The sequence below is a fragment of the Marmota marmota genome, unplaced genomic scaffold (assembly GCF_001458135.2).
Source record: "Marmota marmota marmota unplaced genomic scaffold, marMar, whole genome shotgun sequence".
In the NCBI taxonomy this organism is placed as follows: domain Eukaryota; kingdom Metazoa; phylum Chordata; class Mammalia; order Rodentia; family Sciuridae; genus Marmota; species Marmota marmota.
The window spans coordinates 367858-391933 of record NW_025999895.1 but is presented as its reverse complement, the minus strand read 5'-3'; the positions used below and the strand labels follow the sequence as shown (position 1 = coordinate 391933).

The 24076-nt window shown below is 53.3% G+C and overlaps 1 protein-coding gene and 1 long non-coding RNA gene across 3 annotated transcripts; one reads left to right on the top strand and one right to left on the bottom strand.

Moving 5' to 3' along the window:
* The first annotated feature begins 6 nt into the window (after nucleotides 1–6).
* Nucleotides 7–3778, top strand: LOC125614295. The gene is made up of 2 exons (XR_007344898.1): nucleotides 7–2408; nucleotides 2924–3778. It is a non-coding gene; the product is annotated as an uncharacterized LOC125614295 (long non-coding RNA).
* Nucleotides 3779–6809: 3031 nt separating this feature from the next.
* Wdr45b (WD repeat domain 45B) lies at nucleotides 6810–21014 on the bottom strand. 2 transcript variants are annotated; one of them, XM_015504002.2, is made up of 9 exons: nucleotides 20909–21014; nucleotides 14943–15044; nucleotides 12874–12961; nucleotides 11994–12088; nucleotides 10916–11106; nucleotides 9494–9579; nucleotides 8793–8894; nucleotides 8247–8368; nucleotides 6810–8042 (listed from the first exon to the last, which is right to left on the bottom strand). In XM_015504002.2, exons 1-9 carry the CDS (start codon nucleotides 20964–20966, stop codon nucleotides 7936–7938), a joined length of 951 nt encoding a protein of 316 aa, XP_015359488.1. In that variant the 5' UTR covers nucleotides 20967–21014; the 3' UTR covers nucleotides 6810–7935. The 2 variants fall into 2 exon arrangements, with proteins under 2 accessions (XP_015359488.1, XP_048652823.1); XM_048796866.1 differs by having other exon boundaries at nucleotides 8024–8137.
* Between the last annotated feature and the right edge of the window lie 3062 nt (nucleotides 21015–24076).

The following is a 24076-nucleotide window of genomic DNA, read 5'->3' as shown; positions in this document are numbered from 1 at the left end:
CGGCCTCCCGCCCACTGCCCCCCGCTGCCCAGCAGCTCCGCAGCGTCCCGCTCTGCAGAAGTCTCTGGCCTCTGCCAACCTCCAGCTCCCTCAGGGACTGCAGCCTGCAGCAGCTCTGCCCTGAGTTAGACCGGTGCGGGCGAGCCCCGGCCCCAGCCGCCGGCCTTCGTCCTCGCAGGATCACAGCCAGTGAAGGCAGCAGTGTCCCACGTGGGCCTGCTGTGCTGGGCGCCCCGGAGGAGAGGGACAGTCTCTTAAGTAAGTCCAGACTTCTGTCCTAGGAACTAGAGTGGTGATCTGTGTGCAAAGATTGAAATTTTTAAAAAGTACCAAGTTCCTAAAATTCAATAAAATATTTTTATTAATTTTAGTCGAATGGTGCATGGTCTTCTTGTGAAAGCACCAGAGGTGCAGCTGGCAGGGCGGGGGCTTGCAGGCTCCTGGCCCTGGGGTGGCAGCTGTGCGGCTGTGGCTTCTGCAGGCAGCCCTCATCCTGGGGAAGGCCGGCACTGGTCTGCAGCCCGTTGAGCAGGTCAGCCTTCCTGGAGGTGCTGGTGCTGCCCACTTGCCACGTGCTGTCCTTCACTGGAGCCTGGGCACACATCACACTCTGGGCTCCCCTGGAACAGGGTTCCTGGAAGGTGCAAGGTTCATGTTGGTACAGTTCCACCAGGGAAATAGGACAGTCCGTCGTGCTGCCCAGGGGTCCTGTGCTTACTATGGGGCAGCCCCCACTTTCAGGACACTAGGACCGGTGAATGCTGCCCTCCCAGCAGTTGCCTGGCCTCTGGGGCCGTGCTGTTCAGGGACCCGGAACACAAGGCGGGAGTAGGCCTTGGGACAGTGCCACTGCAGCTGCGGGGCCTGTGGAGATGGCAGGGGAGCCCAGCAGATAGGAAGACTGGGCCAGACATTAAAGCCAGGAGCAGCAGTGGAGGGGTGAAGTGCTGGGACCAGGACTGGGAAAGTGGGGCACAGGGCCCGAGGAGCAGAGCTCCGCCACGCTCCCCATCTTCCCCTTCCGTCTACTCTGGCCCCAAGCAGGACCCAGGCGCAGGAGTGGGAAGACACGGGGAGGTCAAGACCTGAGCCTCTGGCCTGGAAGACTGATGGCGGCCAGGGTGAAGGCTAGTCAGAATGATGCCAGGAGCCACCACAGCAAAATACCCAGGGCCCGGGCAGGTGGGCCCAGGAAGAACCACAGCAGGACTCCATGGAGTGGAGCTGCCTGCCAAAGACCACGTCTCCAGGCTGCACGCAGGGCCTCCAGGGTGCCAGACGCAGCCAGAATCTCAGTTCCACAGGGAAAACAGCACAGCTGCAGCTCGACCCAGACGTTGCAAGGCCAGAAAACACAGCAGACAAACTGATCACACTCCATTGAGCCAGTGCTCTAGAAGTGGGTCAGAAGCCACAGAACTTGAGAACAACAATTGGATGAAAAGCATTTGGAAACAGGGCTGGGGAAAATAGCTCAGTTGGTAGAGTGCTGGCCTCACATGCACAAGGCCCTGGGTTCAATCCCCAGCACCAACAAAGAAGAAAAAAAAGTGGAAATACAAGTGATCATGCTGCAGGGACCTGGGTGTCTGTCATTTGCCATAGATCCCAAGCAAAAGGAGAAGGATGTGGCCGCACCTGTCATCCCTGCAGCTGAGGAGGCTGAGGCAGGAGGATACAAGTTCAAGGCCAGCCTCAGAAACTTAGTGAGACCCTGTTTCAAAATTGAGAAAGGGCTGGGGATGTTGCTCAGTGGTTTAAGCACCTCTGGGTTCAATCCCAGTACCCTCTACACAAAGTAAAAACAGTTTTTAAAAGACACCAAAATTCACAAAACTCAGTGAACCCCAGAGAGGATAAACCCAAAGCCATGAAAGCAGCCAGAAAACTTTCTCAGGCCCTGGGGCAAAGGTTCCCGAGACCAGGGCGACCAGGGCGAGGGAAGCTGCCCAAGGATTGAACGTTGGGACGCAGGACACAGGTGGCGCAAAGGCACTTGAAGGAGAGTCACCAGCAGGGAGCTGTGCTACCAGGGGTGCCACTAGAGTCCTGCAGAGGCCCCAAGCCCAACTGGAACCTGAGGAGAAGCGAGGACACAGGAGGTGACTGGCAAATAGGACAGCCTCGTTTTTCCTCTCAATTTCTTCAGAGCATGTGACCTTCAGAGCAGGCCTAGCAGTCCTCCAGGGTTCCTGGTCTTTGCTGCAGTGTGTCCTTGCACAGTGCCTTCAGAGACCAGACCCCAGGTGGAGACCTCATGGGTGGAGACCTCATGGGTGTCTTCAGTCCTCTGGGGTCTGGCGCCAGGCAGCACCTCAGCATGACCTGTCATCGCACAGGAGCAGCACCCGCAGCCAGGCGCGAGCCACCTGGGAGAGCAGCCTCAATCCTGCCAGCCTGTCTGCTTGGTGAGTCCTGTCTTGAGGTGAAGAGGGCAGGGAGGCAGTGCTCGTAATGTCTGAGGGTCAGTGTCCAGCGTGGCCCAGCATGTCTCAGTACCATTCACTGCAGAGCCACAGCCGCAGGCCACAGCCATGCGCCACCAGAGGAGGGCACATGTGGTCACCATATTCAGGGGTGCTGTTCAGCACAGGAGGAACGAGGCCATGGCACCCCACGCAAAGACCCTCAGCACCATGACGCGTGGACGCAATGTGCGGGTGGTCTCACGGGGGCATTCACAGCAGTAGGGGCCCTGAGCCAGCTAGGAAGGCCCAGGAGGAGGCTGCTGGGGGCCAAGGCTCACTCAGGGTTTTGAAGCAACCAGGCAGCTCTTTCTGAACATGCATGTTGGGGTGGTCTCTGTGTCCCCTTAAGCAACTGGGGAGATGCTCTAGGTGCTCTGGGACACAGGGTCATTTAGGAAAGCAACAGGTCCAGAAGTGAAGGTACCTCTCATGTCACTCTCATGCTCACACAACAGACCTCAGGACCTTGGGACAAGCAATGGCTACACGGGATGGCACCCAGCGCAGAGCCAGCCGAGGGCAAGGGAAGAGCAGCCGGATGTGAGAGGTGCCTGCCAGGCTGGTGGGCTGGACCATTCCCAGAGATGCTCTGACCAGACCCTGGGCCCTGTGAAATGGACTATAGCTGTCACCAGGTTGGGCTGAGGTCACAGGGAGAAGGGAGGCCCCGACCATGTGTCTTCCTAAGAGGACCTTTAAGTCAGCACCCCTCTGGACACTGGATAGGCCTACAGCAGACTTCTAGCAGGCAGGGCCCACCTGCCGTCTGTAAAGGGAGACCTAGAAGCTGGGCGTGGCAGCACATGCCTGTGGTCCCAGGGCCCAGGAGGCCATTGCCCACAACCTCACCCACCAACATCCACCTCAGCCACCATCATCCGCCTTCCACCCACCATCACCCACCTCACCCACCATCATCCGCCTTCCACCCACTGTCGGTTCCTACCCCTGCTCAATTGCTGAACTACATCTCCAGCTCTTTTTATTTTTTTATTGTGAATCAGGGTCTCACTAAGTTGCCCAAGCTGACCTCAAATTTGTGATCCCCCTGTCTCAGGCTTCTGGTTTATATGTGTGCCCCAGTGTGCCTGGCTCAAAATAAGCATTTTAAGATTGAGATAATTCCTTCTTTTAAGATAGAAAAGCCCTTTTTTTTTTTTTTTTGGCCTTGCTGGGGATTGGACCGAGGACCTGTGCATGGGACGCAAGCACTCTACCTACTGAGCTGTACCCCCAGCCCCTGAAGTTAGAAGAGTAATTTGCTCTTGGTCTGAAACTTTTAAAATAAAAACTAAATTCTGTTCAAATCAGTGATCTGACCTGATCAACCGTCCACCTGTCATCCAATGAGCTGGCCTAACCACAAAGCTGACCTCATCAGGGCTCTCCCTCCTGCCTGCTGGGCCAGGGCTTCTGTGGTCACAAGCTCTGATAGGAACAAACAGCCAGCTCAGTGGAGCCTCTCATGGTGACACTGGTGTGTACTCCGAGCAGGGGGCCGGAAATGGCAGCGAGAATCTGAGCCTTTGTGCAGACTGGGAAATAGAAGCCCAAGATCACTGGCTCTTCAGGGGTCACACCCACTGCGGAGGTGACTAGGACGTCCGCTTCCCAGTGTCTGGCAGACCCTCCCCTTCACCTGCCCCAGAGGCTCAGGTTCTGCCAGAGCCCAGCTCAGCAGGGGGATGCAGGTCAGGCACCTACTGGTGACCCCACAAGCTTCTGCGGTCCACAGGTGGCATCTCCCTTGGCACTGCCAGGCACCTGTACCAAGCACACCTCTGCCCCTACGATGCAGCGCATGTCTGCATCTGGAGGAGGCTGCATGCAGCAGACGTCCTTGAACCAATGCCCACAGCACAGAAGCTCCAGTGCCCAGCATGAACCACATCCATGTGCAGGCGCCCAGAGCCCCAAAGCCAGGTAGTGCCCACACCCACAGAACATGGGAAACAGGCCATCGCCACCCAGCCTGGGCCCAGCAGGCTGCCCCGGCGTCCTCTGTGCCAGCCCTGCCCTCCATTCCACAGGCCACTGCCCAGCCATGCACATTCCTCAGCAGCTCACAAGGCAGCCAGGCCAAGGAACCATCTGCTGTGTCCACGCCACAGCTGGAGTCACAGAGACAGGCACAAGTGGCCGTCAGAGTAGAGGAATACGAGAGCATGCTCAAGATCAAGCATCCCCGAGCACCAGGACCAGTGTAAGCCACACGTGGCTGTGAGAGGCAGGGCACAGGCTTTGCGGGTGGTGGACCTACACCAGGGTACCACCAACAGCAGGTGGCGTGCGTCACAGTGCTCTGTAGCCAGAGTGTGGAGCCTGCCTTTCCTGGGGCAGCTGGGGTAGGAACATGAATCGTCCAGGGGGCTTCCAGTCTGATGAAGCCCCCACAATTGAGGCGGAGCCAGCCACATACCCCAGGTCCCTCCTGTCCAGCAGAACACAGGAAACGGGAGAGGAGGTGTGGCTTCTTCCCACCTCAAAGTAGCTGCGTGTCAGAAGGGTGCAGCGTGGACAGGCCCTGCCAGCCTCTGGACTGACCCCAGGGGCGAGCTCAGCCCCCGAGGCACCTGACAGCTGACCATCCCCACACTTCCAGTGTTTTGAGCTGCTATTCTAGATGAAAGGCCACCTGACAGCAACCGCTGCCCTCTGGTCCCACCATGGCTTCTGGAGCAGCCAGTGTGCCCCAGGCAGCCCCGCCCACTGCCACTGGCTCTCAGTTCTTTCACAGAAAACGGCTGCTGCTGCTGCTGCTGCTGATGATGATGATGATGGGTCAGGGCTCCAGGTGAGGAGGTGGCAAATGCATACTGAACTCAAAGCCCTCAGGCCCAGCAATTCCAGTCCCTTTGCTCCAAAGACATAACCAGACTGGCCTGGGAGCCTGTCTGTGTGGCCTCCGTTTCTACATCGTCTGGTGCAGCACAAGGCACCAACACGCACATCGCTCACAGTCTGAGACATAAGGAAGTAGGACCCGGTGCTGCCTGGGATTTGGCAGCGGTGCAACGTCCTCTGCTCCATCTGCTCTTCTCTGCTCCACGGGGATCTTGGTCGTTCAGTTGTAGTTCTTTCCGATCCATTGAAGAGATTTGGGTACAAGCTCCAAGATGTGGCAATCAAATGCCTCTTGCAGGGAGCTGCAGAATGGGGAGGGCCACCCTGTACCGGAGCTTGGTTTGGCTACAGAAAGGAAACACCAGTGACAACCTGTGGCCACGGGAGGCTGCAAGAGCCCACGCCATGGCCAAAGTAGAGGGAGGTGGGAGGCAGAGGCCAGGGTCCACAAGGCTGCCACACACAGCAGGGTGCTCTGCAGGTACCCTTCCACAGCATGGGGGCCCTGGGTTTCTGGGAAGGGCTGAGGACCAGGGAGGCTGGAGGATGCCGGGTTAAGTGTCCTCCACGCCACAGGCCTGCAGAGCCTGGAGGACAGCCACACCTGCAAGAAGGAAGAGGGAGCACAGGCTTTTGGGATCCCTGAGGACTGTATCTTGGTCGGGGCCCAGTACAGGAGATGCTTGATGGAGGCTGGAGGTGGCCCAACAGTGTGCAGACCTCTGCTGCTCTGAGCAAATCCATGGAGCTTCAACAGACCAAGGTGCAGGGACACTAACTCCTAGAGGTCAAGCACATGTAGTACTGAACCCTTCCAGGCCTTGCCTGCCATCCAGGGAGACGGTGGAAAGGGACGAAGTGCCAGGACACACCTGGGCCCCTTGTGAGGGCTGAGCCGACACCATCTCGTGCTGAGGGAGCAACTGGGACTGCTGGAGACCAGCCCAGCAACCACAGCCTCAGCGGTCAGGGCCTTCAGGGCCAGCCAGCCACGTCCTCAACGCCAGTAGCACCTGCTGTGTCCCCACCACACAGCACAGCCTGTGCCCCAAGAGCAGGTCTGCAGCCCACCCCGCTCCCACCCAGTGAGAAAACCCTGTAAGCACATCTGCTTTAACTTCAGCACCCTAGACTGCATCTGGGGAAGTGGCCACCACAACTCCTCCTGCCTTGCCCAGTAAAACAGGCTCCACACTTTGCACCAGCATGGCCCTGGACAGCAGCCTTGGTGCCTCTGAAAGGGAGGCCACAGCAGGCCCCATGGGGACAGAGGTGCAGAAGAATGGGCATCACTGGCCACACCTCTGCTCTCCAAGGTAGGCCTGATGATGCTCCTGTAGCATTTGGCCTCTGCCCATGAACTGTTAGGGCCCATGCACACACTGCAGGTGAGCAGGGTGGCCCAGAGACACCCCCCTCCTCGGAGACGTCCCTAACCCTAACCAGAAGAAGGATGCAGGACTCCCCGGCGCACTGCTCCAGGCTGTAGAGGTGGAGTACGACAAAATTAGTCACTTTTATTTAATGAAACAGTACAAATGTGTGTGCAAAATTAAAGTTCATGATTAAATACACACAGGTAACATGCATACTTGACATGGAACTCACAGACAGCAGACCACACAACAGCAAAGGAAACGGCAAAACTGAGAACTTGCCACTACACAGATTTTAAAAGTTTGCAACCTGAAATGAAAATCACAGAAGAAAGCTTCTCTAACAGGAATTTACGAAAATTAAACACGTAGCTCAACAGCATGGACAATGTGGAGCCCATGACCTAGCGCAGTCACCAAGTGTTAAAAATGGCAAGAGCCTTCGGCTCCCAGAAGGTTAGTGTGCAGCTACTCACAAGTGCTGGGGAGGGAGGGTGGTGGAGAGGGAAGTGGGCAGGAGGGGCAGAGGCATCTCCCTCCACGCCGGGCAGGACCGGCAGGGCTGCTGCCCACAGCAGCGGCACTCTCCTCCATGACCAACCTTCAGACACTGTGCTCGCTGCTCTGTACCCACAGATGGTGGGGAAGCGCCACAGCACCCCCATAAGGACAGGGCTCTGGTGGGTGGACACAGCTCTGTGCTGGAGGGTAGTGTTAGCCTCGTCCTAATGGCTCCAACAGGGTGGGGACAGCCACTTGAGGCCCAGAGCAGGCTGTGCTCCCAAGAGACGCGTGTCCAGGTGCCAGGACTGCAGGTGCGGGCTCCAGGTGGTGTGGCACTGCTGACTTACTCACTTGTCTGCTTCTCCGAAAAACAGTGGGTTTGTGGCAGGAACAAACCTCCTTGTGCCCATTCTTGGCAGCCCTGTCCCTAGGCTGGGATGGAGCCCACCAGGAGAGGATGTGCTGGAGCTACTAGCTAAGGTGGCAGCTGAGCTAAAGGGTAGTGGCTGGCAGGCAAGCATGGGCTGCCCAGAGCCACCGAGTGTCCAGGTGTGGTGATGAGCATTCTCTTTAAGTCGGGTAATGGGAGACCTTTCTCAGGAAGGCAGAGAACCACATATGGCTTCGAGACTGAGGTCCTGGGCAATCCCTCCAGCCCCGTTCCCATGAGGCTCTGGGGCACTGGCACCAGCCCCAGGAGACGGGGGACGCTGGGCAGCAAGCACAGCCTGCTCACGGTGAAGTCACAGTTTGTCATCGGTCATTTCCAGGAACTGCGCATACACGTCCCGGATGCACTCGCCCTTGGGGTTGAACAGGAACTTGTAGTAGCTGCCGTCGGCACAGATTGCTGGGACAGAAGGAGACCCTTTCACTCACAGCCCCTCCCAGGAGTGGAGAGCAGCAGCAGGCCGAGCCCTGGCTGTTCTGGCCTGTCCCCTACTGCTGCAGGACAAGGGCTGTGGGTGAGCTCCTGCGAAAACCCCGGGCAACCCCGCAGAAGGAGAAGGGGCTCCAGGCCCTGGAGCTGCCTCCCCCAGGAAGGGCCACTTACCAATGACCGCATTCGGCTCTGTTCCAAAGGCACAGATGCATGGAGAGCCTGAGGGGACCTGAAACTTGGAGAAACTCCATTTGGAACTGAAGTATTTGGGGAGGAAACTGGCTGATGCCAAACTGCGAGGACAAGAAGACAGAGGGGCGGTCGCATTACTAGGTGAAGCGATGCAGAAGGGCTGCCAGCTTTCCCAGAAGGCTGCCAACAATACCCAGACCCTCTCCCTGGCACGGTTTTGGACCTACACTTCTTTAAATTCTATTTTCTTTAACAAAATCTCTGAGTCCTTAGAAATGGTCTTATAATAAAACTAGATGCTCTTGATATGAAAGTCACAGACTCTGTTGCGGTCAAATTAACCCGAAGAGTGCCATCACAATGCTCAGGACGAGGGCCTAAGCCAGCGCCAGGCTGGCACAGGGCCAAGGGCAGCTTTGGACATGGCCTCATAAACCCCAAGGAGATGATGAGGTGATTTCCCCCAGCTCTGTGCGCACTCCAGCCCTTAACTCCAGGCCCCCCTGCAGCCTTCCCCTAACCCACCTGGACTGTTTATTCCGCTTTGGGTCTTCAGCTGCAAAAATGTGCACTGTGCCATGGTCACTGGACACACAGATGAGAGAAGCATCCTGATTGAAGTTGATGCTACGAAGGAAAAAACAGAAAAGCTGGGTTTCTGAAGATGCAGGAAAGACCAGAGACCCAACCTGCACAGCATGCTTGCTGGCCTGCACCCCGGAGACCTCAACATCCCTACACCTGAGGTGCAATGTTAAGAAGCACCCTGCCTGTTTGTAGGCCAATGGCTTTCACCATGGAACCTGATCTAGAGGGTCAAAGCCCCAGTGCCAGGGAGGGCAAGGGCTGCCTGAGGTGCCCCAGTGCTGGCTCCACTGGCACGGCATGGAGACAGTCTGCCCCTGGGGGACAGTGTCAGGCACCAGGCAGGCACTGGCCACATGGCCTCTGTCCTGAGAGCAGGCAGACAGGAGAGGCTCCGACACCCAGCAGCAGAACCCGTGGTGCCGGGGGCAGCCCAGGGTCAGGCTAACAGGCTGCAGTGATCCGAGCCCCTGCTGGGAAACACGCAGGAACAAGTGGACCAGAGGCGAGGGTTCCGTTTTTGTGCACACTTCCCACAAGAAAAAGCTGAAAGCTCTGGAACCCAACACCCTCAAAGCCTACGCCTCTGCCCAGGCATGCCCAGCCTAGCTCTCCTGCAGGCGAGGAGCCAGTGTCCTCACCAGTAGATGTTAGCTGCTTGGGATCCTCTTCGCAGCTCCTGGATCAGGTGCCCTGATGAAGTATCAAATATTCTTATAAGGGTCCCCTTTGAAAAACAGCGAAGTGTTTCATTATCAACAACTCACAGGTCCAGTTAGTTTCTGAAATGATAGTTCACAAGCCCACACACCCCTCTCCCAAATCCTCCCATGAGGCCCACAACTGTCTGTCCCTCTACCTGTGGCTCGCTGAGAACAGACTGGTGGTGCTGGGTCCCACAGCAGCAGGGCAGAGCTCAGGACAAGGCTGTGGAGATTGGCCCACACACCCCTTTCCCTGGCCAATCCCACACAAACACCAGCCAGGGCGTCCCCACTGCTCCCAGACCCACACAGTCACTCCCACAAGCAACAGAAAAGTGGCTACTTGACCCACTGAGGATGAGCCACAGAAGGGAAGGCCCTTCCCCAGAGAGACAACACCCAGACCTGGGCGACAAGAAAAGACGGGCCACAAAGGAGGAGGACGGTGTTCGTGCATTCATGCCATGTCATGTGCTACTGATGTAACATCTGGAAGAGTGACATGTGAAATCGACAGGGCCTATCCTGGCGCATGTGGTCTTACCCCAGGCTCCAGCCACGGCAGCATTTGCCACGTGGCCAGGGTGGAACAGAGCCATGCACTGACCCTCAGATGGACAGTCACTGGTTCATGCTCTCACCCATTAACAGCTTCCAACTCCCAAAGGTGAACCTACACTTGCAGTTTTAGATGAAAACTGGAATAAAAAGGTATGGATCTTCTCTTCAAAAACTCTGAATTAACAAGCTAAAGGAAGTGTAAGAACCCAGATTTTAAACTATTTAAAAAATTAAGTACCTGTTCATCATAGGCAAGCTGAGGAATCACACAGTCAACACTCTAAAATGTTGGTGGTGGTATTCACTAAGGACACCTTCTCAGGCAGGTGGGAAAAGGGGTCCCAGGCAGTCACCAGGTTGCCAAGGCCTCGGCACAGAAACTGAGTGGCTCTGGGAGGCTGTGCCACTGACACGGACACTGAGCCCAATAATAAGAAATAGGGTGGGTGTGGCTGTTTTATTGTATGGGGGTGGTGCAACTACTATTGAGTAGAATCCCCAGGCCTCTTTAAGATGGGGTCCCACTAATTGCCCCAGGCTGACCTGGAACTTGTGATCCCCTTGTCTCAGCCTCCAGAGTTGCTGGGATTGGTGTCGTGGCCACCATGCCTGGCAGGATTGTTGTTTAAGTATTTTTATTGTGTTTTCAACATTTGGAGGATGTGTGAAATCACAGCCTCAGCCCTGTCACATGACAAGACCACTCCGTGGAAGGGCCACTTGGGCAGCTGGCAGAGGAGGGTTCTGCAGAGGCTGCCGCTCCATAAGCACCACCAACAAGGAGACCCACACACTTACTTTTTCAGACGCAGTTGCAATTCTTGTGCCCTGCAGGTTGAGAGCAATGCAACTCAGGACACCCTCATGTGCGGGGATGTCCACAGGTGGCTTCTCAGTGCTGGCCAGGTCCACGAGCTGCACATGGCCAGTGTGGGTGCCGGGGAAGGCCAGGAGGGAGTTATTACTGTTGGGACACAGGACACAGAGGCCTAATGGAGACAGAAAAAAACATCAAGAGATGACAACCAGCCAAAGCCTGACTTCTCACAGCCAAAACCTACTTTCCAAAACCTTGGGGAAAAACAAGAGCTCTGCACGGGTTCTTCAAGGGCACACTCCTACAGATGGCTGGCTAATGGGCATCAGGGCCAAAAGCACCCCCATAAGGTAACCATGTGCTCCACAGTTCGTTAAGGCACGCATCCTGCCCGCTGGTCTCTTGCAGGGCCACCTCGAGAGAATGCAAGACAAAGGCACAAGAGGAGGCACAAACAATGGCAGGGGAGCCCCACACACAGCAGAGGCTTCAGACCCCGTGGGTGATCCATATCACCAGCCCCTGGCCCCAACTAAGGGCCCATGCCAGCACCACACAGCGAAGCCTCCGCAGACATGCTGACATGGACAGCTGCAAGGAAACTTGCTGCCCAGAGAGCAGCCAGAGCTTCTTTTCCTCAGACAGCACTGAGGCCAGAGGACTGCTACCTACGTCAAGACTTGCTTTAAAGCTCAGGAAATGGAGGAAGAGCGGTACTGGCACAGGACAGAAGCACAGGCTGCTGGAAGGAGAAAGCACCCACTGCTGGGGAGCCCAGGGCATCAGGCCTGCCTGCGCAGCACAGCAAGACCCCACACCAAAAAACACCCAGGGGGGAAGCTTGAGCATCGTAAAGATGTGAGGATGATACCATGAATAATCTAGTCTGTACAATGACCTCTGATGCAGAAGAAAAGGAAGGAAAGGCTGAGGCCAGCATTCCAAGGACAGGATAGAAGTCGGCTCTGGCTGAGAGCTGATGCCAGCAGAGGGGCTGCAGGGCACGTCCCAGCTGTGGCACAGAACCACTCCCCACTCACCTCGCACGTACAGCCTCACCTTTAGGGTTATAGCAGGTTTCAAAGACGTGCAGCTGGTGGGGATTGTGCGTGAAGGTGAACACCTTAATCATGGAGTCCAGGACCACCACGATCCTGCAAGATACACGCACTCAGATCCTCTCCTCAGAAAGGGAGATGGGCATCTTGTGATTTCTGAAACTCAAACACTGGATGTGCCACGGGAGAGGCCTGGGCTGCAGCCCCCTACGTGGTGCCCAGAAGTCAGCAATAAAGGCCACACTCCACTGAGCAGCCCCTTCACCTGGCAGAGGCTGGCCTCCGAGGTGTCCTTACCCACACCTCACCCAGGGCAAGAGTCTCTCGCCCATCTTGACAATCAGGAAAATCTCGCAAGGGGAAAGGTCTTTGAGCCAATCAAGCATTTTGTTGTGAAGGGCTTTTAAATAGTGACCTTACTAGAAATAACCAGCCCAAATGGAATGCAGGTCACCACCCCTGTCCTGCCCCTACAGGTGGAATGGAAACCGCGCAGTGCGCTGGTCACATGGAACCAAGACAAGTGCAAAGGAAGCTCCATACCACCTGGGCGGAGGGCAGGCCCTCTGCAGCCCAGCAAGTGAGAGTCCAACCCCAGAGCTCCCAGGGCTCCTCCACCCTCCACCAGGAACATACTTTAGAGGCACCCTGTGAGGCTGCAGCTCTGACTGCCCAGGGGGGCAGGTCCTAAAGGTCACCGTCCCCAAGGCCAGAAGCCAGTCCATTCCCCACCTTCCCCCAGGAACACAAGTGACTCTTCTGGTACACTTGCTGGGCACCAACAGCAGCTATCGCTTCTTCACTGCATCCTTCCCTAAACATTTCCCTCCCTGGACAGAAAAGCGCCTTAGCCACCTGCTTGAAGGTGTTTGGGAACCCACCGGTCTCGCCGCAGCTTGACAGCCTTGACTTCGGTGGAGAACTCTATCTCAATGACAGTCTTCTTCTTCAGGTCATCCCAGATCATCACTGAAACCAGAAGGACAAGGGCCCCTGGTGGGCAGCCCCCCCCCCACCTGCCCTCCCCCAGCCAGCACTTGGCCCTGGGACTTGCCCCAGACCCTGCTGCTCCCCACCCCTTCCTCTTGCAGGACACACTCTGCCAGCCCTTCCTGCCTGGTCACCTCAGGCAGACACCACCTCCCTGGCTCCACTGCCTGAGCCAAAAAGCACACCTGATCACAGCAGCTGAGTGCAAAAGTGCTGAGGAAGAGTAGGGGGCAGGAGAGGGAAAGAGAACACTGAATGCTACAGTGCTGAGACAGCCCCTGAGAGGGAGGGAGAGAAGGGCGCAGGAGAGGGAAAGAGGACACCGAGTGCTATAGTGCTGAGACAGCCTGCATCCAAAGAAAGAGGGGCTTCTATAATCCCAGCAACTTGGGAGGCTGAGGCAGGAGGATCACAAGTTCAAGGCAACACAGCAAGACCTTGTCTCAAAATAAAAAGGGTTGGGGGAGATATTTGCCTAGCATGGGTAAGGCCCTGGATTTGATCCCTCTTAGAAAGTGAGGAGGAAGGAACAAGAGAGGAAGGAGGGAGAGGTGGGGGAGAAAGGGGAAGGGAATGTTTCTGTTTCATAGAGAAAGCAAGACTGTTCATCCTTTGGGGTGCCCTGCTCTTCTCCAGGGCAGAACTTCTCGGGACTGAGCCTGCTCACACGTACCCGCTGCTGGCAGCCACTCTGCACGGGGCTTCAGCCCAACAGAGCACCACCTTAAACCGGGGAGCCCTTCCAACAGCCTTTGGACCAAGACTCATTCTTTCACTCTTTTTCCTACCAGCAACCCCTTTCCACTTTATTTCTCTGTTCCTAATTCCCAAACAAAAGCAAAAGGCTCAGGGCTAACCTCCGCAGTGCAGATCCCACTCCTGCTGAGGACAGAGAGCCTGTGCGGGAGATGACGGCAGTCACTAAGGACCCCACCCTGTCCACACAGCCCTTCTTTTGTGTTTCTTCCTTTTGGTGCTGGGGTTGGAACCCATGGCCTTGCTAACATCAAGCATATATTCTACCCCTGAGCTGCACGCCAGCCCCAACATCCCTCTCTCTGCTCTTCCAACAGGACTGGGCTACTCCCAGTGTCAGGGTCACAGCCAGACCCCAGCTCACCCACTCCTTGGTGGGGCACCTATGCTCTGTCCCTCCCAACTGCTCCTCTTTCCTGCCTCCCTCACCACCCTCTCCCTCTGGAAGAGGTCCACTGGTTCCACCCCACAGTCCCGTGATGCCACCACTGGACCTTCCTGCTACCAGATAAGTGGCCTTCCCTGGCCCACGCTCCCTGCTCTGCTGACACTGGTCAGAGTTGCACCTGCTTCCCTCTCCCCACCTGCTGTGAAGGGTGGCCCCTGGCCTGCAGTGTCTCCCCAGCCCACTTCCCACACTGCTTCTAGATGAGGTCTTCCTCCACACAGACTATGTGGTGCCTCTTCCTGGGTACACCTCAACTGGCATTCCAGGCCCTGAGGCCCATCCTCTCTACCCTGTACCTCAACCTCCTGTCTGGGTCTCATTCTTCTTAAGACCTCTTTTTCAACCCGGAGCAAGAAGAGTTGGCTTATGGGCAGTGTCCACAGTGGTGGAGGGCAAAGTTCTCCACGCCTCCATCAAAAAAGGGCCAGACCTCCCCATGCAGCCTCTTCCACAGTGCTGCATACATGCCCAGAACCACATACATGCCCAGGCATACATGCCTCATGCTCCTCTGTGGCTGTGGAAGGGGAGTGCTGCTCACACTCTGGTTCACAATGAACCCATGACACTCCTGGCACCAACTCAGGATGCAACACACCTCCACCTGCCCCAGCACTGAGGGCAGTCCTCCACACCACCATTCCTCCTAGAGGCTCTTCCAGCCTCACAGGACCACCAGGGAAGGCCAAACAGGCCCCGGACCACAGACTGCAGCGCTGTGCACAAAGCGAGCTCTTAAGAGGCTAACGACCTTACCTTTGTTGGGAGGGTATTTTGGCTTTTTTCCACCACCAACTAAAGCTAAATAGTTGCAGCGAAATAACATTTCCACATGGCCAACTCCTCCTTCTAAAAATTCTGAAATGACAATTTCAAGAAGACAATTGTAGTAAATTAATGTGTGTTTCACAATTAAAACAGTTCAAGTCAAGCCTTATAAAGCTCAGCATTTCATTTTCAGGTGGCAGTTCACACCCAAACATGTCACACACAAGAAAGGTGATGGCGAGCAGCCAGAGTAGGTATCTGGCTCTGTCCAGCCCGTGGCACACCCACAATCACACCTCAAGATGCCATAGAGCTCTCAGGGAGTAGCCTCCACCTGTCCACCCCACTAGGCCCCAAGTTCTCAACTGCTCATGAATTACATCGAACACTTGACTTCCGGGTGTCCCTGAAAACCCACGGCAGGTGCCCAAGGCTCTCAGGGAAGCAACTTGGGAGCACAGGTGAGGACTGCCCGCCCGACTCTCAGGTCTATGCCATGACCTGGAGCTCAAGACAGCACGGACAAGCCGAGAAAACGGGAAACCAAAACATGGGAAGTCAGGGTGTCAACCTACTCAGACTTCCCTCTCCAGTCTCAGGTACACAGGGAGTTGAGAGCACTCTGCTCACTCCAGGAGATTTACACCTGAGGCCAGGCAGCACCCTAAGCAGAAGCAAACAGCGCTGCCCATGGTGCAGACAACTTTCCACACAGACAAGTGACCAGTCATCTGACATGTTAGGCAACCTCAGAGTAACTCTGGCTTTAACAGGAGGTGGCCACGGTGCCCACCCAAGTGGTTACAGCAGCTCTTCCTCCTCTGGACCAGGAGTGGTTCTGACCTGTGAAAGCCTGCAGCTCCTTCCCTGCAGGAGGGACACAACCCTCCTCCTTAAGTTAGCTCACCACACAACAGGAAACGGGCTGCCAGCTGGTGTGCAGTTCCACCTGTGCACGCCTATAGGGATGCCCAATGGCTATTGCCAGAACTAAGGAAGGGCTCCTGATGCCCTCTGCAGCTCAGAGGCTGTACACACAAAGGGGAGGACAACCTGGACTTTCCCCCACACTACACATACACGTGCACTAAAAAACGCACTGAAGACCTACAAGAAAGACGCCAAGCTATAATTCTCCTGTAGAAGAGAATTTGGCAATGATTTCCTGGCTATGACATCAGAAATAAGACAGATGGGACAATATCCAACTTAGTATTTGAAATCATTTATCTATAAGAGGTTAATACTCAGAATACATGAAGAACTCTTACAACAAAAATCAAGTAACTCAATCATTTTCCAAAATCATTGTGCAAACTACCCAGAAGGGGCTGGGCTGGGGCTCCGTGCAGAGCGCTTGCCTGGCATGTGTGAAGCACTGGGTTCCGTTCTCAGCATGGCATAAAAGTAGTGAAATAAAGGTCCACTGACAACCAAAAAATATCAACAAAAAACATGCCAACAAGCACATGAAGACACGCAACCATGAGGCATCAGAAGCACGCACATGGCACCTAGAAAATTCTCACCCCTTGCCCACCAGCATGGTAGCCATCAGAAAAAACCGGCAGCGCCAAGGGCTGGGGAGCACCCGCAGACCCTGGCACCTTGTGTGTTGGTAGTGCAGCTGCTCTGGGGAACCTCCAAACTAAAAATGGAACCATCCCAAGATCCAGCAATCCCACTCCTGGGTATATATCCAAAAAACCACCACCACCACCAAATCTGAGAGCAGGGTCTCACAGAGACTCGTATACCCATGTTCAAGTGTCCACTGACCAATGCAGTGTAGACACACGACAACATCACTCACCTTGAAATGGAAGGCAGCTGTGGCACCTGCTGCCACACAGACAAGCACTGAGGGCCCCCTGTGGAGCCAGGCCACAGGCACAAAATGCCTGACTAGTGCTGCAGACGGCCCTTACATTAAGCTTCCACAATTGTCCAAGTCAGTGGGACACAAAGAAGAGGGTGGTCAGCAGTGGCGACAGAGGTGGTGGGCAACTGATTAAAAGTACAGAGTTGCAGTTGCAGTTTTGCAATCACCTTGCGGAAAATTCTAGTGGTGTGTTGAACACAATGTAAATGTAGCAACACTGATCTCGGTACACTGAAGAAGGGTTAAGATGGGGGCTGGGGCTGTAGTTCAGCGGAAGAGCGCTTGCCTAGCATGTGTGAGGCACTGGGTTCAATTCTCAGCACCACATATAATAAATAAAGATCCATCAACAACTGAAAAATATTTTTAAAAAGAATGGTTAATATGGTAAATTTTATGATTTAACCACAGTCCAAAAAGTAACATGCAGTATGCAAGAACTCCTGTGCCCGGGGTCTCAGAGGCGAAACTGCATCCCCATGCAGGCCCCTGGGCTTCAGAAAGCCGTGTGAGCAGCCCAGGTGTAGCCAGGCACTCCTCAGATGCACCCAGTGTCTGCACTATGCCCACAGAACCTCACCACCGCTCCCCTTAGCAGGACACGACTCCAGCCCTCAGCAAAGCAAAGCTCCCTCTGGAAGCGTGACCCTGGCACTATCAGACTACGACTTGCAGACAGCACTGAGGTGCCCCGTGAAGGAGGGAGATTTCTGCCACAGGCACATTAAATCCTACATAAAAGCAATTTCAAAGTTTTAAACAATTTTCTCTAAGCCTTTAACAACAACAAAAGTCTATGTATTTTATTACCTATTAAAATACACAAGGGCTAGGCTGTAGCTCAATGGAAGAGCACTTGCCTAGCACATGTGAGTCCCTGGGTTTGACCCTCAGCAGCATATAGAAATAAAAAATAAATAGAACAAAGGTATTGTGAAAAAAAAATGTTTAAAAAAATACACAAATATTTTGTTTACCTGTATGCTTGTTGCTAGCAGATTAAAGCAATCTAGAAAAATATCATGAAGTCATAAAGCCTTAGGAGCTAAATGCGAGACCTGGGAAGGTACAGGGGACACACCTGTGGTCACAGCTACCGGGGGATGTGGGAGACCTCGAGTTCAAAGCCATCTGGGCCACTGAGCAAGACCCATCTCAAAAAAAAAAAAAAAAAAGGAGGCAGACTCCACATCCAGAAGAGTCAGAGAAGCCTTCCAGCCAGTCCCTCCTGCAGCCCATGCAGAGTGAGAGGGTCCCGTAAGGAAGTGTGGGCTTGGCGTGGGCACTCTTGTATGCCCATGCAACTGTAGGGTGAAATGCTTTGTCCAAATGTACCGTTCTCAAACACTACCAACTCAAGCAGCCCCTCCCTGGGCCCCCGAGGCCACAGGCGAGAAGCTGAGCTGCCTCCAGAGCAGACTTACTGCAGGTGTGCAGGAGACCTGGCTGGGCCTCTCAGAACTTCCCAACTGCAAGACCAAGAAACCCAAGGGGCTTCCCTCACTATTAGCTTCCTGTTCCTGCCAAGTGGCAATTTCATGGCTTCCTCACCCATAACCAGACGGAGGACAGACTGCTGCAACAGGGTGAGGAGAGCTTCCTTCCTCACCATCCTGGAGCAAACCACAGGAACAAAGCAGGAACTGGGCAAACCTGCTCTTCTTTGAAGTTGCCAAAATGTCACAGCAAAACAGCCCACAAGTGTCAAGGGGACCTTCCTGGGATGCCCTCTGGGGTCTCTCTCAGCAGCTGGAGGGTAAGCATGCCCCCGCCCCACCCCCACAGGTGCTGATCCTCCAAGCCTGCCTAGCCACAGGGGAGGGCGGGCACTGTGCAAGGTCATGACCATGGTAGAACTGACTGGAACTGGTGAGTCTCAGATTCTTCTTGTCTAATGTACAAGAAATTCTGGTTTACTGTAAACAGTCCATCAGTTAGGAAGCAGTTGTTAACCGCTTGACTGAATCGCTAACAGTTTGATAACAATGTGCACAACTCATCTTTAAGCTTGGGGTCAACTTGGTAAAGAGCACCTGAGATTTGCAGGTACAGCTGCTCTATAAGGTTTCACAGTGACTCCTTCCTCTGCAGGAGCAAAGCTGCCAACTCACTATACCACCCACAGAGAGCAGATACAGGGGCACCAGCAGGTGAGTACTATCAGTGGCAGCCCTCGTTGGTCCACTGACCGACCGAGCAGCAGCACCCTAACCTATGGCTTTGCTTTTCCTGGTTTCTGTTACCTGTGACCAACTGAAGTCTAAAACCATCAAATGAAAAATTCCAGAAATAAACAATTCCTAAGTTTCAAGCTGCTCTGAGAAGTGTGACCAAACCTCACACCATCCTGGCCCACCCCGGACCAATCACCCCTAGTCCAGCATAGCCACAGGGCACAACCTCCCGCCCCCTACTCACTGGACAGCACCCAGACAGCAGAGCTCTTCTGCTCCAGGAACCCCTGGTTCTCTTACAGACCCAAAGTCAAGAGTGGGGAGGCCAGCAATCCAATATGCCAAAGGGGCCACAACACTCCTCTTTAAGTGAAAGGCAAACATTTTAACCTCAAAGAAAGAAAAAATTGCATGCCAAGATCGCTGAGTTCTGCAACAGCTCACAGTTGTCAACCCCTCCTGGGCCTGATTTATAAACTTAATCTTCCTGTTGTGTGAAAAGGGAAAAAATCTCCATCTGCACAGCATTCATCATCCCTTCAGTTTTCAGGTGTCTGCCTCTGGGTCAGGGACTGCAGCAATGGTTAAGCTGCTGCCAGTCTGATAACACCAGCACATTCAGCCTCTTCATTTAGCCTGCAGACCAGGACTGACGTATGTTCACATGTTCCAATCCACCATTTTTACAGTAACCCTAAAAGGTAGGCATCACTACTATCCTCCCTTTACATATGGAGAAACCGAGGCCCAAAGAAGTTGCAAAATTTGTCCAAGATCACACAGCAACTGGGAAGGCAGCAAAACCAAGATTAGAATCTGCTAGTATGACAGATTCAGCCTGAGTCCGACACTACATGTCATGCTACTTTTCCACAGTGAATTATGATTATGAACTTCAGCTTAAAAATTAAACTCCAAGATGTATAGGACTACCTGGATGGTGCATGTGCCAGATACATGCCTGTAATCCCAGCAGCTCAGGAGACTGAGACAGGAGGATCACAAATTCAAAGCCAGCCTTGCAATGTCAAGGTGCTAAGCAACTAAGTGAGACCCTGTCTCTAAATACAAGAGAGGGCTGGGGATGTGGCTCAGTGGTTGAGTACCCCCGAGTTCAACCCCTGGTACCCCAAAAAATAAAAAAATAAATGGATGGTGTATGAGATTTCATTTGAAAACGGGCTCTGTGGCTTTGAGAGCTCTAAAAACCCTGACGCAGGATGCTGTTGAATGGACACTAGCACCTTAGTGTTCCTCTTGAGAATTCTCGAGGCCAGTTCTGGAAGAATTCTATCCTACTCCTGCAGGAAGAGGCTGCTGCTTGATCCAGTAGCTATCTAAGATCTGTCCAGCAGCAAGGACAGTCTCCCAGCAGGTACAGACCAGGGAACACCACGTATTTGAGAAACGTGCAGGAAGGGAAACCAATCTGAAGAAGCCCTACCCGCAGAGCTGACCTCCCTGCCTGACGATGGGAAGAGCACCACTATACTTCACCAGCACAATTCCTGACTCCAGCTCTGGAAAACTCCTGTTTCATGAAAGCAGAGTAAGACACTGAAACAAGTGAACAGCAGCAACCACAACTCATTACAAGTAACACTGGGCGCTAAGTCCCTCACCCTGTGAGTTCCCTACAGCATCATCTCCAGCATGAAGAAAGTGAAAGTGACCTGCCCAAATATACCTTGCTCTTCCAAAGAGCTCACACCTTGATAATCTAACACAGTAGGTAGCAGAGCTCACAGAAGAAAGACTGTCCCAGTTTACAAAGGGCCCAAACCCTTCTGACCTGTCAGAAACCACTGCCCTATAGCCATGGCATCTCTCCCAGGTGTGAGACAAGGTAGACACTGAGTATGGCTAGGGAAGCCCAGAAGTGTCTGCTACTCTCTTACCTTGTTTCTCTTTCTCTTTCAGTGGATCAGTGTTATAGACTCGGAATCCGTTTTCCATCCCACATGCAAAGCATCCTAAAGCAGGAAAGGTAAAAGGGACATATTAATCCTGAGGCCTATCATGGGTAAAAGCCAGGGCTTGGAGAAACTGGCATCCTCAACCAGCAACCTGCCACAGGCCACGCCAGTCTCCCTGGCCTCCCCTCCATGAACACATCATGCTGTGTCAGGCATTGTGCTGGGTCCCAGAGGGGCAGCAGCCAACAAAAATGTTCACCTCTGGAGGAAGACAGGCACAAAGCGCGCTATCCGAGCCAGTGTGAAGGCACTGGGTTAGGGGAAGAGCAGGTGCTGGGCAGAGGACAGTCTTACATGGCTGGGATGGGGACAGAACGAGGGTTGCTCCCCGCCACCTACAGAATGACCTCCTGGAGGGAAGTCTGGAAGTCCCCCACACAATCTCTAAGTTACACCCAAGTGCTTAATGGCCAAATAAAAGGTGCTGCCATAAACTGGACAGGCACTCAGACCTCCAAAGGACACTGTGCTGGCTCCTGTGGCCCGAGGCAATACCCTGGCAGGGTCTTGAGGAAGGAAGGGTCTCAGCACAGGGTTGGGCAACATCCAACTGGTTGAAGCAAAACTTAAGCCAGGAGAGAAAAAAACCAACCCTCCAAATTTTTTTCACAAGAGCTGCTGCAAAGTCTAGTTCCTGCACCAGTGGTTTGAAAGCCAGGGCAAAGGCCTCTCCAATCTACTTCTCCAGCTCTAGAACCACACAGCTGTTCTGCCAGCCACCCTTACAAATGGGAAAAGCACACCAAGTCACTGACAAATCCAAGGAACCATGACAGCTACCTGAGCAGCTGCAGAGCACACCTGCACTGAACTCATGCTCTGAACTATAGTTTCCTTGGGCTAGATCTGAAACTCACTTGGAAGTGCTATGATATTGCCTCAAACTCTGCCAGGTCACAACACCCTTTTTATGCTACTGGAATCACCTAATCCAGATAGAGGAAGCAGAGCTCTCCTTGCTGGAAAATACAGAAAACAAAAGTTGAAATTTCTTATTTTTTTCCTTTCTCACTATTACTTTTTTTTTTGGGGGGGGGGGTACCAGAGATTGAACTCAGGGGCACTCAACTACTGAAGCCACATCCCCAGCTCTATTTTCTATTTTACTTAGAGACAGGGTCTCACTGAGGTGCTTTGTTCTTCAGGTTGCTGAGGCTGGCTTTGAACACATGATCCTCTTGCCTCAGCCTCCTAAGCCGCTGAGACTACAGGCTTGTGCCGCTGCATCCAGCTTCATTATTTCTTCTTTTTCAAGTTTTAAACCTGTGATTTCTCTTCATGAGAACACATATAATTCTGATCGAAGCCTTATATAAAAATATATAAGCCAGGTCTGGGGCTGTGTTTAAGTGGTAGAGTGTGTTTAGCACATGGGAGGGACTGGGTTCAATCCTCAGCACCACATAAAAAAAATAAATAAAGTTAAAAAAAAAAAAAATATCTCAGGACCTGAGCATGGTGGTGCATGCCTGTAATCCCAGTGGCTTGTGAGGCTAAGGCAGAAGGATCATGAGTTCAAAGCCAGCCTCAAAAGTGAGGCTGTAGCTCAGTGGTAGAGCACTTGCCTGACACATGTGAGGTACTGGGTTTGCTCTTCAGCACCACATAAAAATAAACAAATAAAATAAAGGCATGCTGTCCATCTATAACTACAAAAAAAAATTAAAAGCAAAAAATGTAAGGCAACTCAGTGAGACCCTGTCTCTAAATAAAATAGAAAAATAGGGCTAGGGATGTGACTCAGTGGTTGAGTGCCCCTAAGTTCAATCCCCCATATCCCCTCCCCTCCAAAAAAGCTCTGAAAACAATGTGTATGTGTGTGTGTGTGTGTGTGTGTGTGTGTATCACCCTGATAAATCCACAAGCAAAAGGTAGACAAACAAAAACACCAAAGAGGATATTCACAGGGTAAAAAGATATAAAAAATCAGGAAAATGCAGATAAGACTGCACAACTGGATCTACTGCACACCAGCCAGAATGGTGGAAAACACCCAGTGTGAGCCAGCTGAGACCTGCTAGTAGAGGAAAACTGTTGGCGCTATGATAGCAGAGCACTCTGTGCATGGGAATATGGGAGTATACCCCCTGTAGCAATATGAACATACGCTCACTAAAAGACACATATTTTAGAATAATCACAGTGGCACTTTATACTTCTGGAGACCAAATGCCTGCTGATGACAAAATGGATAAATGTGATCTATTCCCACAGAGGACCACTACATATCAAAGAGAAGCATCCACAACTACACTCAACTCAATGTGAAGATTTAAAAAAAGCCTTTATAAACGATGTTGGATAAAAGTCAGAAACAGCAATAGCATTTACCTAGCAGGTACAAGGCCCTGGGTTCCATCCCCAACACCACAAAACAACAACAACAAAAAAATAGAAAAAAGTTTGGCAGCAGGCAAAACTGACCTATGCTGCCAGAAGTCAGGTGGGCACCTGGGCAGCTGTGGCAAGGAGCACTGACAGGTGTACTCAGCCTTGTAACCTATGCTGGCCACAGGTGGGCTTGGCTTGGAAAATGCCAGGCCCAACACCTGACTTGCACTCTGCATGCATAATATATTTCAATAAAAAGAAGGTACTACAAAGGTACTCAAAAGTTGGAAACCACTCTCTAATGAGGCCGTCCACAGTGCTCTCTTGAAACACTTTTTTACAGGGAAACTCTCCACCCAAAGGCTGGGGCCAGGACACACCTCTGCCACTGCTGCCAGAGCCAAGAAGCCTAACTGGGCAAGAGCATTGGAAACACTGCAAGGGCCTCTTCCAGCCGCGTCCACAACGTCTATTCTAAACAGCTTCCCCATGATAACATTTAGGAGGTGAGGCAGAGAAAACCATCCCAGAGACCCCTGCTGCATGGGCGGGTGCTGGGGGCCACCTTCCCTGGGACTGCAGTTGCACCGAGGCCAGCTGTAGAGTTCCTCCCAACCCACCAACCAAAGGGAAAACTAGTGGGGTCAGCATTTTCTGGATGGACCCACATCAGGTGAGAACACACACCCAGCAGAGATCATGGCCTCACAGGAATCATCCATCAAGCAGTGTCCCCCCCCCGCCCCCCCAACAATCTCC

Bases quoted from the DNA above. Each gene is read 5' to 3' on its own strand.
- Wdr45b (XM_015504002.2), bottom strand. From the start codon at position 20,966: ATGGAAAACGGATTCCGAGTCTATAACACTGATCCACTGAAAGAGAAA. The intron at 11,107-11,993 runs GTGAGGCTGTAC...TGTCTCCATTAG, and splicing joins AACCTGCTATAACCCTAAAG to GCCTCTGTGTCCTGTGTCCC. The intron at 9,580-10,915 runs GTAAGTGTGTGG...TGTTTTTCAAAG, and splicing joins TTGCAACTGCGTCTGAAAAA to GGGACCCTTATAAGAATATT.